At 42.5% G+C, this 16,545-nt stretch overlaps 1 protein-coding gene across 1 annotated transcript in view; it reads left to right on the plus strand.

Moving 5' to 3' along the window:
* The window catches only part of LMBRD1 (LMBR1 domain containing 1), an 86,667-nt gene extending 74,931 nt beyond the window's left edge, over positions 1-11,736 (plus strand). Inside the window, exons 15-16 of the mRNA XM_079780653.1 lie at positions 10,914-11,005; positions 11,142-11,736. Coding sequence (XP_079636779.1) covers positions 10,914-11,005; positions 11,142-11,258 — 209 coding nt within the window. The 3' untranslated portion in view covers positions 11,259-11,736. The remainder of the gene's footprint in view (positions 1-10,913; positions 11,006-11,141) is intronic.
* The last annotated feature ends 4,809 nt before the right edge of the window (positions 11,737-16,545 follow it).

Raw genomic sequence — 16,545 nt, forward strand, 5'->3', positions numbered from 1 at the left:
GCAACACACAATATAGCTGCCCCCATGTGGTCAAAGATCCTGCCCCCATGTGGACACAAGATGGCCACCACAAGATGGCCAGCAGGAGAGGGCAGTTGGGAGGCACCCGGCCTGCAAGGGAGGGCAGTTGGAGGTGATCAACCCTGCAGGAGAGGGCAGTTAGGGGTGACCAGGCCGGCAGAGGAGGGAAGTTGGGGCCAAACAGGCTGGCAGCGGAGTGGTTAGGGGGTGATCAGGCTGGTAGGCAGAAGCGGTTAGGGGCAATCAGGAAGGCAGGCAGGCAAGCAGTTGGGAGCCAGCAGTCCTGGTTTATGAGAGGGATGTCCGACTGCCCATCCCTCGAGTCGGACATCCCTCCAGGGGTCCCAGATTGGAGAGGGTGCAGGCTGGGCTGAGGGACACCCCCGCCCTGTGCATGAATTTTGTACACTGGGCCTCTAGTCCTATCTAATAAAAGAGTAATATGCAAATTGGCTGTCACTCCAACACAAGATGGCAGCCCCCATGTGGTCAAAGATGGCTGCCCCCATGTGGACACAAGATGGCCACCACAAGATGGCCAGTAGGGGAGGGCAGTTGTGGACGATCAGGCCAGCAGGAGAGGGCAGTTGGGGGTGACCAGGTCTGCACGGGAGGGCAGTTAGGGGGGGACCCAGGCCAGCAGGGGAGGGCAGTTGGGGGCAACCAGGCCTGCAGGGGAGGACAGTTAGGGGTGACCAGGCCAGCAGGGGAATGCAGTTAGGGGCAATTGGGCCAGCAGGGGAGCAGTTAGGCGTCGATCAGGCTGGCAGAAGAGTGGTTAGGGGGTGATTAGGCTGGCAGGCAGAAGAAGTTAGGAGCAATCAGGCAGGTAGGCAGGCGAGCGGTTGGGAGCTAGCAGTCCTGAATTGTGAGAGGGATGTCCGACGGCCCTCGAGGGGTCCCAGATTGGAGAGGGTGCAGGCTGGGCTGAGGGACACACATACACACACACCCCCATGCACGAATTTCATGCACTGGGCCTCTAGTAATTTATATTAGTTTCAGGTCTACAACATAGTGAATAGACATTCATTCATATAACTTAACGAAGTTATCACCCAATAAGAAACTTGTGTTGTGTTATTTGAATAGTAAAGTAACTGGAAATGAAATACTCTGTATATATCAAAGTTAATTTTGGCAGATTATTCTGATCAAGTGTATTTGTTAACATAATATGTATAGACTAGCGTTCCCGTTGCAGGAAAAATCCTGCAATAGGGTTTCCTGCTGCACTCTACCCCGCCCCACCTCCGCTCCTCCCTTGTCCCCCAGCCCGCCTTCTCCGCCAGCCCGCCCCACTCTCCTTCCTTCTCCCCCGGCCCTGCCTCCGCTCCTCCCTTCTCCTCCCCCCAGCTTGCTTGCTTCTCCGCAGCTTTGCTCCCTTCAGCATCTCTTGGCTTCTTTCTACACTGTCTTGATATGCAAATTAGCTGCCATCTTTGTTGGGGTAATTTGCATACTCGTCCTAATTGGTTGGTGGGCGTGGCTTGGCTGGTGGGCGAGGCTTGGGCGTAGCAAAGGTGCGGTCAATTTGCATATTTGTCTATTATTAGGTAGGATTGCCTTAACAATAACCAAATGATCTACAACTTTAGATTTTAGCTTTAGGGTATAATATTATAGAACAAATGGTTAAGATGACTCAAGTTAGCAGATAATCCTCTCTGATAAAATGGTAATATGCAAATTAACCATCACTCCGCTACATAAGCCACGCCCACCAGTCAAGCCACGCCCACCAGCCAATCAGGGCGAGCATGCAAATTAACCCCAATCCAAGATGGCTACAGCCACAGAGAGCAAGGTTTCCCAGGTAACAGAGCAAGCCAAGCTTTCCATAGCCTTTGCAGGCCTAAGCCTCCACTCAAGCTACAAAGTTTCAATTATAGAAGGTAAACAAATTCAAACAAATGGCGGCAGAATGGAGCTTGAGAGAGCAGGCCAGGGTTGCCGGCGGCAACAGGGGAAGCAAAGCTTTCCCCACACCCTGGCCGGGCTCACCCGCTTAAGGCTACAAAGTTTCAATTGTAGAAGGTGAATTAACTGCCACAGAAATGACTTCCGCCCCAGGCTACAAAGTTTCAATTGTAGAAGGAAAATAAATTCCAGATACCAGGGCCTCCCTTTGGGTTGCCAGGGGGCGTGGCCAGCCTGAAAACCACCACAAGCCCCTCGCTCAGGCTGCCCCACGCCCCAAGGGAACCCCCACCTGATCCGGGAAACCCTTCAGGGCAAACCAGCTGTCCCCCACCCCTGCACCAGGCCTCTATCCTATCTAATAAAAGAGTAATATACAGATTGATCATCACTGCAACACACAATATAGCTGCCCCCATGTGGTCAAAGATCCTGCCCCCATGTGGACACAAGATGGCCACTACAAGATGGCCAGCAGGAGAGGGCAGTTGGGAGGCACCCGGCCTGCAAGGGAGGGCAGTTGTGAGGGACCAGGCCTGCAAGGGAGAGCAGTTGAGAGGGACCAGGCTTGCAAGGGAGGGCAGTTGGAGGTGATCAACCCTGCAGGAGAGGGCAGTTAGGGGTGACCAGGCTGGCAGAGGAGGGAAGTTGGGGGCAAACAGGCTGGCAGGGGAGCAGTTAGGCATCAACCAGGCTGGCAGCGGAGTGGTTAGGGGGTGATCAGGATGGCAGGCAGAAGCGGTTAGGGGCAATCAGGAAGGCAGGCAGGCAAGCAGTTGGGAGCCAGCAGTCCTGGATTGTGAGAGGGATGTCCGACTGCCCATTTAGGCCTGATCCCATCGGGCCTAAATGGGCAGTCGGACATCCCTCGAGGGGTCCCAGATTGGAGAGGGTACAGGCTGGGCTGAGGGACAACCCCCCTCCGTGCACGAATTTTGTGCACCGGGCTTCTAGTGCTTAAATAAAAACTGATGTGTTGAATTACAAAAAAAAACTGAGCAGACTGAAAATTATAAATCTAAGGTAGGGTTATAATCAGATATAGGAAGTACAAAGGGGGAAAGTAGGAATTATTTTAAATAACTAAATATAATATTAGGGAAAAGTCAAAGTAAAATGGGCATCAATATCTTAGTTGAACACTAAGTTCTGAACAAACAAGCCTTTGAATGGTTCAGAATACATTCTTTATAAATAAACAGGTTTGCCTGGCTGTTTCACTTTTGCCAACAAATAAACAGGTTGAACCTCTAGAACTTAACATTCTGAAAACATTTATCTAAGACAAAATGTCAGTTAGAAATAGAGAATCTTTTCCCCTCTCAGTTTCTGTGTAAAAATTATAAAAATAGAAATAAAGGCTATAAAGAGATGCATAATTTGTGAACAGTTTTAAAAGTGTAAACTAGAATCTATACTAATAAAAGGGTAATATGCTAATTAGACCGGACATCTTCCGGACGACCTTCCAGACGTCCTTCCAGACAAAGCCACAGTGGCAGGGCCAAGGCAGAGGCAGTTAGGGCGATCAGACTGGCAGGGGAGATCAGTTAGGGCGATCAGATCGGCAGGGGAGAGTAGTTAGGGGGATCAGGCCAGCAGGGGAAAGCAGTTAGGGTGATCGGGCTGGCAGGGGAGAGCAGTTAGGGCAATCAGGCCGGCAGGGGAGAGCAGTTAGGGGGATCAGGCCAGCAGGGGAGAGCAGTTAGGGTGATCAGGCTGGCAGGGGAGATCAGTTAGGGTGATCAGACAGGCAGGCAGAAGCAGTTAGGGGTGATTAGGCAGGTAGGAGAGCAGTTATGGGCATCAGGCCGGCAGGCAGAGTGATTAGGGGTGATCAGGCAGGCAGGTGAGCGGTTAGGAACCAGCGGTCCCTGATTGCAAGAGGTATGTCTGACTGCCGGTTTAGGCCCGATCCTGCAGGGCCTATACCAGTAGTCGGACATCCTGAGGGGTCCCGTATTGGAGAAGGTGCAAGCCGGCCTGATGCACCAGGCCTCTAGTCTATAATAATAAAAGCATAATATGCTAATTAGACTGGACGACCTTCCAGATGAAGCTGGGGCTGCGAGGAATGCCCGGGTCCCGGTTGCCTGCCAGAAGCTGGAGGGAAGTCGGTGCCAGTAGCCAGGGGAAGGAAGGACTACTCTTGCACGAATTTCGTGCATCAGGCCTCTAGTGTGAAAATAAGAAAACAAAACTTAGAAAGGCCATCTAAGTAGTTAATCCCCCTTTTTTCAGATGCAGAAACTAAGGTCCCAACAGATGAGTTAAAAGTTGCACAGATAGTATGAGATTTAGGATTTTAATGAAAGTGTCTGGATTCCAATTGTTTCTTTTACTATACTTAACATTTTCATGTTCTGTGTTTTGTTTGATCATCGTCCTTTAAATTTTAAGGTCAGGATGGGACTGGGTAGATGGGAGGGGGAATTACTTTTTTTGTATGGCCGCTTGTCATTAGGAAAGAAAATCTTTCTCTGAGCCCCTATTTTTAGTTTTTCATTGTTAACAGGTCCTCTTTAGTTTAATTGGTGCTTTTATATATTCTTTTGTGGAACAACAGTCACAAGTCTGCTGAACACTTCTGATTTCAGAACACAATCTCTACATGAAACATTCAGCAACTTCAATTTACTTTGAAGATCAAAGTTCAAAATACTCATTTATAATTTTTTTAGATAACTCTAGAAAGACATCTATAGAACTAGATCTGTGTCATTAGGTGAGCAGCTGGAAGATGGCAAATGGAAAGAAGGGGCACCCTCCCCTCCATTTATTCAGTGTGGAATCATCACTGGAACATAAAACATGTGTATAGGACTTATTAACCAAATTATTCTGTGGACATGTGCCACGAAATATAAATTAAATATCTCTCTCTATAAAAGCTAAGCGACTGTCCGACCATTTGACTGGTAGCTGTGATGCACACTGACCACCAAGGTGCAGACACTCAACACACAGGCATGGAAACATGGAACAGACTGATGAATCTCAGAGGGAAGGGGGAGGGGGAGGGCGGGAAGAGATTAACCAAAGATCTTATATGCATACTAGAGGCCCAGTGCACGGATTCGTGCACCAGTGGGGTTCCTCGGCCTGGCCTGCGAAGATCAGGCTGAAACCAGCAGTGCAACATCCCCCGAGGTGTCCCAGATTGCGCATGGGCACAGGGCCTCTGGTATGTACATATAAAGATAACTATAAAGAGCTGTTACATACACACTGTGTGTATAGATTTATGGTCTAGTATCATCTTTTTCAACAACAAAGCAGAACACTAACAATGATTTCACCTTTTAATCTTATTTTAGAAGGAGTGTATCAAATCTCCAACCTTTCAAAATGGTAAACAAGTGACAGAAAAACGATGTAATAGAAAAAATGTTTTAAGATTTGTTTTTGTGGTGGGCAAAATAATTGGTGGATATAACCCAATTTAAAATGTCACTGATTTGTTTATTAGACCTCTGGGAGAGTGATTTGATTTTACTTGCTTCTGCCAGCTCAGTCTCTGTCTTGTAATCCCTGTTCTGACCCTGAATTTCTAATTCAGTTAAGTTCTGACTCCAAAAATATCTTTAACCTTTTGTACTCGGATGTCGAGTGTGACTCGACACGGTTAGCATTAGAATAAAGGAATCGAGAAAAAAAGCAAGCGAGTGCAAAGGGTTAAGTATGGAAATCAGTAATAAAACTTTTGTTTTTAAAGTTTAGAGTATGTTGAGAAAGCTGAAGGACATTTTTCAAACAAGTTTATTCTTATACTAGAGGCCTGGTGCCCTCTCACAATCTGGGACCCCTCGGGGGATGTCAGACTGACGGTTTTGGCCCAATCCCCACAGGCCAGGCCAAGGGACCCCACCGGTGCACAAATCCATGCACCGGACCTCTAGTATGCATATAAGATCTTTGGTTAATCTCTTCCCGCCCTCCCCCTCCCCCTTCCCTCTGAGATTCATCAGTCTGTTCCATGTTTCCATGCCTGTGTGTTCAGCATCTGCCCCCTGGTGGTCAGTGCGCATCATAGCTACTGTTCGAACAGTCGCTTAGGCATATATATATATATATATATATATATATATATATATATATACACACACACACACACACAGACACACACACACACACATATATGTATGTATGTATATCACAGCTCATGTAATACTTAAACAATGGAAAATACTGATCTTGACTTTAAAATAATTGTGAACCAGCATTTTTGCATAAGCCGCTTAGCCTGTCTTCATTTTTGAAACATTCACAATGATTATTTTTATTTAAAGGCATATAACTATTTAGCAGTTAGTCTGTTACTAAATTATATGCATTTGAATTTCACCAAAACCATTTGTATCTGTTTTGACTATAAAGAAAGAAAGATAATGAACATGTACAAAATAGTCATGATACTGGTACCAAAGCAATTATTTTTCATACTTCTATTGCACATATACTTTTAAAATCTTAAGATTAGTTGTTTTTCTTGGTACCATTTGAGCAGCTCTTGAGAACTGTGTTTTTTTAATCATGTGTTCAGTTATACCTTGAAAGGAAAAAAGAAGAAAATATTAACTGTCACTTTGCATGAGGATTTTGATATATAGTCAGCCTTCCTTATTTGTGGTATATCCATGGAGTCAACCATCTGCAGATCAAAAATATCTGAAAAAAATTCCCAGATAGTTCTGGAAATCAAAACTTGAATATGTCACGCACTGAACACTCTGCTGAGTCCATGTGAATGGCATGATGTGTAGATACCCCTCTATAGCCTGTGTGCAAATCTAGGCTACATGCAGATACTATGCCATCCTATATACTAAAAGGCTATAATGCAAATCAACCCAATGGGGGAAAGACCGGCACTGGCCACCAGGGGTCAGACACTCAATGCAGGAGCTGCCCCCTGGTGGTCAGTGCGCTCCCACAGGGGGAGCACTTCTCAGCCAGAAGCCAGGCTCACGGCTGGAGAGACAGGAGTGGGGGAGGGAGTCTCTCCCGCCTCTGCAGTAGTCGGACATTCCCCAAGGGCTCCTGGACTGTGAGAGGGCACAGGCCAGGCTAAGGGACTCCCCTCACCCCAAATGCATGAATTTCGTGCACTGGGCCTCTAGTTTTATATAAGTGGCTTAAGCATCCCAGATTTGGGTATCCATGGGGATCCTGAAACCAATCCTCTGTGTTTACCAAAGGACAACTGTATCTCATTTGGTCTTTAGAATGACTGTAAGGAAATACGGCCATATCCCCATTTAACAAGCACAGCATCAGCAGTTTAGATTTGCCTATTCATGGCAGAGAAGTGGCCAAATGATGTTTGACACCAAGTGTGTCAGAGACCAGTCTGGGCTCTTCCGTCACCATGCTGGACATTTTATACTTTCATTTTCAGAACATATTCAAGTGTCTTGTTTTGATACCCTTGGAATCTTGTTAGATTGTAGTCAAAAGAATTCAAAAATGTATTATTTAGTAATATGATTTTAAAAATAAAATATCCTTTTTAAAAATTTGTGTTACTTCAATCATTATACTAGGTGAACCGGTTAATAATGGTGGATTTTGTAATCCAAGAAAACACGATAATTTCAAGAGAAATATCAAAAGTGCTTTATTCAAAGTAATGTCCATCACTAGCTACACATTTCCCCCATCTTTCAGGTAATTTGTGGATACCGTCCCAATAGAACTTTTCTTGTTTTGAGGCAAACCATTCAGAGACCCAATTTTCCACTTCTTCGTATGTGTTGAAGTGCTGCTCAGAAAGTGCGTGTGCCATCGATCTGAACAAGTGGTAAACTGAAGGAGCAAGGTCTAGCAAAAACAGCGGGTGGGTTAATACTTCCCAGGCAAGATCTTTTAACCTGTCTTTAACTGGTTTTGAAGTGTGTGATGATGCGTCATCATGAAGCAAAATTACTTTGCCATGTCTTCTGGCACATTCTGGTCGTTTTACGATCAAAGCATGATTCAAATTGATTATTTGTTGTCGGTAGCAATCAGTATTAATGGTTTCACCTGGTTTTAGAAGCTCATAATACACCACACCTTCCTGATCCCACCAAATGCAGAGCATTGTCTTCTTTCCAAAGCGATTTGGCCTTGCAGTCGATGTTGGTGGTTGAGCTGGATCGACCCATGATTTTGTGCATTTGGGATTCTCAAAATAAATCCACTTTTCATCACCAGTCACAATTTGATGCAGAAAAGACTTTCTTTCGTGCTGTTGAAGCAACATTTTATTGATGACTTTTCGGTTTTCCATTTGTCTTTTGTTCAGTTGATGTGGCACCCATTTTCCTTCCTTTAAAATCTTTCCCATTGCTTGTAAATGATCAGAAATTGTTTGCTGCACAATGTTTAATCTTTCTGCAAATTGTTTTTTGAGTTTGACACGCATCTTCATCCAGTAATGCTTGTAATTGTTGGTCTTCAAACTTTTTTGGTTGACCTAGACGTTCTTTGTCTTTCACATCGAAATCATCACTTTTAAAGCATTTAACCACCATTCACAAGTATCTTGAGATGGAGCATGTTCACCATAAGCTTCTCGAAGTATTCAGCAGCACTTTTCTTCAAAATAAAGTAATAAATTAAAATGCTCCTTTTTTTTACACGAAATTTGACATTTTTAAGCGTAAAAATATCTATGTTAACATCTTCAGAAAATTTGACATGAAGTTTTGAAGCTTGTAGTCAATACAACAAAATAGCATACATATCAAGTCGCATATATATCAACATATGTGTAACTCCATCTATTGAAAAAAATCTGCATTATGAACCAGTACACCTAGTATATGAATGCTAGGGTACTCTGACAAGGTCTTTGGAATTCTTAGGCTTATCTAATTGAAAAAGTGGTAAGTTGAAGTGGCATGTTACTATGAAAAAAGTTCTGTACTGGGGGTGAGAATAGAATGTTATGGGAGCAGGGTAAGTGACTCGTGAATGTCATATAGGAATCTCCTCTGCTGGACTGAACTCCAGTATAAAGCTATAATCTTGAGTGCTAATAACTATGGGAGAAAAGGGAAACTTTGTCCAGCTACTGCTGCATGAAGTCTTTTTGGTTTTCCTTAGGAAGCTTTGAATATGTATCCTAGACTTTTCTGTTGAGAAAGAGCAAAGAATACGAAGGAGGCTCTTGGGGGATCAGTAGATCTGCATTCGATCTGTGGTCCTTGCTTATGAAAGGAAGAGGTTGCTTCTCTATTAACTGCATGTTTTCCTGCCAGAAAAAGAGACTGCTCTGTACAGTTTGGTACTGAGTAATAGTAAATGTTGAAGCACAGTGGAAGGGGTTAGAATAGATGAGAGTTAGATTATCTAAATATTTAACATCTAAAGCAGTGGTTCTCAACCTTCCTAATGCCGCGACCTTTTAATACAGTTCCTCATGTTGTGGTGACCCCCAACCATAAAATTATTTTCGTTGCTATTTCATAACTGTAATGTTGCTATTGTTAATGAATCGTAATGTAAATATCTGTGTTTTCCAACGGTCTTAGGCTCTACAGCAGCGGTTCTCAACCTGTGGGTTGCCTAAGACCGTTGGAAAACACAGATATTTATATTACGATTCATTAGCAGTAGCAACATTACAGTTATGAAATAGCAACGAAAATAATTTTATGGTTGGGGGTCACCACAACATGAGGAATTGTATTAAAGGGTCGCGGCATTAGGAAGGTTGAGAACCATTGATCTAAAGCTTTACATAACGGATCCTGTGTTTTGATAAAATATAACCTAAATGCTACTTTTCAGAAAACCATATGAAAGCCAAAAAATAGAAGTGTATTAGATCCTTTGTGTAATAAACTGGACTATAAAATTCTCAGTACAGTTATAAGAAAAAATAGCACTTATTTATTGAAGCTAAGAAGAGAGTTCATAAAATTAAAAATCAACAGTACATTTTCTTAATCAGCAATAGGATGTAATATTGGTCTCCTAATTGCATGTAGAATTTTTTGCCACTGTCCATTTTGAATAAAAATATGCGGAAATCATAATTGTTTTTGTAATTGGCTAATAAGAAGTTGCCTTGTAAGTTAGGATTTTCTTCTGTAATGAATAAAGGCCTTCTGAAATTTGTGAGGTTGAAATTCTATATTAACTGCAGCATACATAATTTTCAATCAGTTACATTATATTGTGTCACCCAGACCTTTATGAATGGTTTTAATAAGTATTTCCTTAGACATCATTTACTAGGTATATGTCAAGATATATAGAGGACTTGTTAACCTAGTAGAAATAATGTATTTGGATAAAACCACTATGGCGTCTAACACAAATAGCAAATAACCAGTCTGCCACTTTCCCCGTAAGAGAGATATTTTTTTTGGAAAAAATATATGATTTATTTTTAATTCAAGCAATAATGGTATCTAAAGTTCAAATAGTAAGCATATCAGTATAAAATGATGTTTTGAATATTTTAGAAGCAGCAGCCATCTTTTCAATAGCATTCATAGAAAGAAAGAAAAAAAAAAAAAACCAGCTCAAAGAACCTCTCAAGTTTGGGCTCTCCTGATAATTGGATTCTTAGAAAAGTGTAGCTTAATACTAACCACAACCAATTACTTTGTTCATTTTTTAAATATTCATCAGGAAAACTTTATCTGTTTTAGAATATGTCTAACACTCCTGGTTAAAATGCTTTTTATATTTCAAATAAATTGAACTAGCCAGTATAATGTTTTTAATACTTAATAGCCAGGATTACATTGGTGGCATTCATTTTTAAAAATACATCATATTAGTTGGTAATTTAAGTTATAGTAGGGAATTGAAACAGTGGGTTTTGGAGACAGACGTAGATTTCAATCCTGTTCCTAAATATTTATTGACTTTCTGACCTTGGTCATTAGTTTTGTTTAATAACTTTTAAAATATAGTATTAATAGTCCACATCAAGAGAGACATTACCTCACAGCAGTTTTTATTTGCTCTTACAGATCAGTGCACTGTCACCCGGACATATCTGTTCCTTCACAAGTTCTGGTTCTTCAGTGCTGCGTACTATTTTGGTAACTGGGCCTTCCTTGGGGTAAGTATGGGTATCCCAGGGGTGATTTGACCCTTAATGGTCCGTTTGTATCACAGTAGTGCCATTGGATTTTAAATTTATTATTTTCTGAATGACTTTAGATTTGAGAAATAACATAGTTCATTGAAATTTACAGGTATTCTTAATCGGATTAATTGTATCCTGTTGTAAAGGGAAGAAATCAGTGATTGAAGGAGTTGATGAAGATGATTCAGACATAAGTGATGATGAGCCCTCTGCCTATTCCATCTGACAGCCTTCTGTCTTAAAGATTTTATAAAGCTGACTGCAATATCTCATGCATTTTTGAAGTGTTAGGATGAACTGAATATCTTTCATAAAAAAATGGGAGCATGGCTATTTAAAAAACTATATTTTTTATGTTTTCCGAAGTAACATTGTATCATAGATTAACATTTAAAATTGCTATAATAACACTCTGTAAATATAAAACTACCGGCTTTGTGAGGGTATGTTTGTGGAATTTTTTTCTCTGATGTATAATAGTGTTAAATTGATTAAAAATCATCCAGAATTAATACTCCTTTTGTCAGTTTTTAAAAACATAATAAATCACTGTGTCTGTGCCTTTGGATCTCTAAAGCAATGTGAAATTTTAAAGTGTCCATATCTGATTGTCTGAAAATAATATTCACAATATAGCCAATAAATAAATGTTATTCCCCTATGCATCTTGTTTCCTGTTTTCCACATTAAATCACCAGTGCCATTCAAATAGATTTCATGTACAGATTTCAAGCTACTTGATGCTCTAAGACCATGGCATTCTAAGTTGTGTTATATTGTTATTGTTCAAATAATCATTATTTATCTTAATAGTGGCCTGGTGCATGAAATCGTGCACCGGAGAGGGGGCTCCCTCAGCCCAGCCTGCACCCTCTCCAATCGGACATCCCTCTCGCAATCTGGGACCGCTGGCTCCTAACCACTCACCTGCCTGCCTGATCGCCCCTAACCTCTCTGCCTGACCCCCCCTAACTGCCTCTGCCTGCCTGCCTGATTGCCCCTAACTGCCTCTGCCTGCCTGATTGCCCCTAACTGCCTCTGCCTTGACCCTCACCACCATGGCTTTGTCCAGAAGGAAGTTGTACGTCCGGGATGGCCGGTCGACCCAATCTAATTAGCATATTACCCTTCTATTAGTATAGATAGATTATATAGGATAGGATTGCTTAAATGAGGTCAGGGGGGATTTCAGCAGGAGGAGATGCTCTTGGCAGACAAAAATACATAATCCCTATATCTGGACTGATAGCCAGCCATATGCACTATGCTGCCAAACCGGTCATTAAAAAATTGAACCACTTTCTTACACCTTACACCAAATAGCTGTTGCCCTTAAAACCCCTCCTCAGCCCCCACCTTAGGTTCTACCTTAGAAGTTCACCCAGATTAGGTTCTGATTGGTTGGTTTCTATGCCAGCGTCAAAAGCTCTGCCTCCTAGGCAGCCATTGTTTCCTCACAGTTCACCTAAATTTGATTCTGATTGGTGGGTTTCTATGCCAGTTAGAAGCTCTGCCTTCTAGGCAGCCATCTTGTGAGGGTGTGAGGGTTAATTTGCATATTACCTCTGTATTATATAGGATAAGATGGGGGAAACTATGACTTACATTTGCCTTTAAACTATTAATACTATACTAAATATATTTTATGGTAATTGAGTATGAGTGTTAGAGACATAAAATAGAAAGCTGTAACACACCTAGTAGAAAAACTTAACTGTTTTCCCCAGAAACAGCATTCTAGTCACACGATTGTTCCAGAAACTCTTCCTCCCAAAGACTAGTGTTCCACAGAGGTTGGTTTAAGGACAACCTGCATTAGAATTACTTGAAGGGCTGCCCTAACTTGTTTGGCTTAGTGGATAGAGTGTTGGTCTGAAAGGTGCCAGGTTCAATTCCCGGTCAAGGGCATGTACCTTGGTTGCGGGCACATCCCCAGTGGGTGGTGTGCAGGAGGCAGCTGATCAATGTTTCTCTCTCATTGATGTTTCTAACTCTATCCCTCTCCCTTCCTCTCTGTAAAAAATCAATAATATATATATATTTTTTAAAAAGATTACTTGAAGGGCTTGCTGCAAATGGAGATTTCTGGGTCCTACCCTAGATCTGGGGAATTAGAATAGTGAGAGTTAATATCTAGGAATATGCATTTTATCAAAGTTTCTGGACAGAGGCCTTAAACTATTTTTAAAACAGTTTTATTGAGGTATAATTAACATAATAAATGCACATATTTAAAGTATACAGTTTGTAAGTGTATATATACAAACCTCTGAAAGCATGAACACCACAAGATAACACATCACCCCACAAAGTTTCCTCGTGCTTTTTAATATATATATATATATATATTTATTAATTTCAGAGAGGAAAGGAGAGGGAGAGAGAGACAGAAACATCAAAGATGAGAAAGAATCATTGATCAGCTGCCTCCTGCACACCCCCTACTGGGGAGTGAGCCTGCAACACAGATATGTCCCCTGACCAGGAATTGAACCGTGACCTCCTGGTTCATAGGTTGATGCTCTGAGCAACACTGGCAGAACTTGTGCTTTTTTATTATCTTTCTCCTGCTTCTTCCTCACCTCCCACTGCTTTTCAGGTGATCACTGATTTTCCTGTCACTATAGATTAGTTTGAATTTTCTAGAATTCCATAAAGAGAATAATATAACGTGCTAATCTCATCATCCTGCTAAATCTCATCAGGAATCCTGCTAACCTCATCACCCTACTAACCTCATCGCCCTACTAATCTCATCGCCTGCTACAAAACGATTGCAGGCCCTTGGTGTCCAAGGCTGTCACCAAGAGTCGGGGGCAGAATGGGACAGGGCAACTGAAACACCACACAGCTCGTTCATACTGAAATACAGCCATTTCTCTTAAATAAATGCTGTCTGGATTGCTGTCCACCTTTGTTTAATTCCCAGTGTTCTGAAAAAACAGTTTCTTTCTCTGTGCTTTCATATGGAGTATTTGGAAGGATATATACACTGAGTGGCCAGATTCTTATGACCACCTGACGTTTGTAGGCAAATTAGCCTTACACTGCATCGTATGGGATATGGAAGCCGAAGGTCTGTTCGAACACCTTTGCTATCTGCAGTTATCAAGATAAAACGCCTCCAATTCGCACAGGAACACAAGGATTGGACAGTCAAGCATTGGAAAAAAGTCATGTGGTCCGATGAGTCACATTTCCTGTTGCATCATGCAGATGGCAAGAGAGAATTTTGCGGAAACAGCATGAAAGCATGCATGAGTACAACCCTTCAAGCTGGTGGGGGCAGTGTTATGGTTTGGGGTATGTTTTCCTGGCATGATTTGGGCCCTTTAATTTGTGTGGAACAACATCTGAATAGCACAACATACCTAAGTATCGTTGCTGATCAAGTTCATCCTATCATGTTGATGGCGTATCCCAATGGAGATGGCTTCTTCCAACAAGACAATGTGCCATGCCATGGTGCTCGTATTGTGCAGGAGTGGTTTCAAGAACATGAGGGAGACTTTACCTTGCTTAGGTGGACCCCACAATCACCAGATCTCAATCCAATTGAGCATTTGTGGGACGAAGTTAAAAGAGCCATCAGGCAGCTGGTTCCACAACCATCAAATATCACAGAACTGGACAGTGCTATTCATCAGTCATGGTGTCAGATTTCTCACATCACCTTTCAACATCTCATGGAGTCAATGCCAAGAAGAATCGCTGCAGTATTGAAGGCAAAAGGTGGCCCAACGAATTACTGATGGCGTGGTCATAATAATCTGGCTACTCAGTGTATATTTTTTTGCACCATTTTTACAAATGTCACTTGCTGCAGTCCTTTTAATAATTAAAAGTCATCTTTGAGTGGCTTCACCCTGTCACTTTTTTTTTTTCAATATACCCTCATTATAGCAGGGATATTTTGTAGAACAATCCACAAGTGTCATCCATTGAGTTTTAATATTTCCTCTAGGTAATGTTGCTAGGGTTAAAAAATGTGGGTCTCATATGGAAAATCTATTTCCTACCTGGTATACTGGCAATGTTGTTCTGCACTTGGTAAGAAAAGTTATCTATACTAATAAAAGGATAATATGCTAATTAGACCAGACGTATTCCGGACATCCTTCCGGACAAAGCCGTGGCTGTGAGAGCCGAGGCAAGCCACCAAGGCTGGGAGGGCCCATTGCAGAGCCTCAGCCAGGTTGCCAGGGCCTCCCTCTGCGCAGCATTGATCACAAAGCCCTGGCAGGGTGGGCAGTGTGGACACAGCCTCCTTGTGGGCAGCGATGGGGCCCAACCAGAGGGGTGGGCAGGGCCTCCCTGTGAGCAGGGATTAATGGTGGATCCCAGGCCTGGTGGGCAGGGCCTCCCTGTGGGTGGGATGAATGGCGGAGCAGAGTGAGGCCCTGCCCACCCGCCCTGGGATCCGCCATTAATCCTCTTCTGGGGCTCTGGGATCAATGGCAGAGCAGAGAGAAGCCCTGCCCACCCGGCCGGGGCTCTGGATGGGCCCCATCGCTGCCCACAGGGAGGCCCTGTCTGCCCTGCCCACTCTGCCAGGACTTTGTGATCAATGCTGTGCAGAGGGAGGCCCTGCCAACCTGGCCAGGGCTCTGCAATGGGCCCTCCCAGCCTTGGTGGCTTGCCTCGGCTCTTGCAGCCACGGCTTTGTCCGGAATGATGTCCAGAGGGTCATCCGGAATATGTCCAGTCTAATTAGCATATTATCCTTTTATTAGTATAGATTATCACATCTACAGTATTTAAGGCCTATACATTGTTGTAGGTAGCTACCCTCAAAATTTGTATCTCAACATAAACAGGAGTATTGGCAAGAATAAACCTGAAAATAATCAGTCTACTGATTAAGATATCGAATCATATTTTGGCTTTTTTTATCCTAAAGATTTAGAATTTGCAACAGACGTAAGGAAAGCTATATAATATCAAAGTATTTTGAATACATTCTGGATACTGAGACATCATAAACGATAGCTGAGTTTATTAACTTCAGCAAATTAGGACTCATGAAAAGCACATATGATGCTTGAAATAAAATACCATTACGTTTCTGAAAAAATAACTAGGAATTAACAACCATCTCCCACTTAATTCTTCTTTCCCTTAATTTTCATGGCACATTGCTCTGTTTTGATTCTTTTTATTTTATTTTAAATCTTTATTGTTGAAAGTATTATATATGTCCCATTTTCTTTCCCCATTGACCCTTTGTAGCCTGCACACACACCCCCACCCTCCCCCCTCTGCCCCAGGCCTTCACCACCCTATTGTCTGTATCCTTGGGTTATGCCTATATGCATACAAGTTCTTTGATTGATCTTTTCCCACCCACTCACCCTCTGCCTTCCCTCTGAGATTTCACAGTCTGTTCCATGCTTCTATGTCTCTGTATCTGTTTTGTCCATCAGTTTATTTTGTTCATTAGATTCCACATATAAGTGCGATCATGGGATACTTATCTTTCTCTGACTGCCTTATTTAGCTTAGCATAATACTCT

The sequence above is a fragment of the Cnephaeus nilssonii genome (assembly GCF_951640355.1).
Source record: "Cnephaeus nilssonii genome assembly, chromosome: 9".
In the NCBI taxonomy this organism is placed as follows: domain Eukaryota; kingdom Metazoa; phylum Chordata; class Mammalia; order Chiroptera; family Vespertilionidae; genus Cnephaeus; species Cnephaeus nilssonii.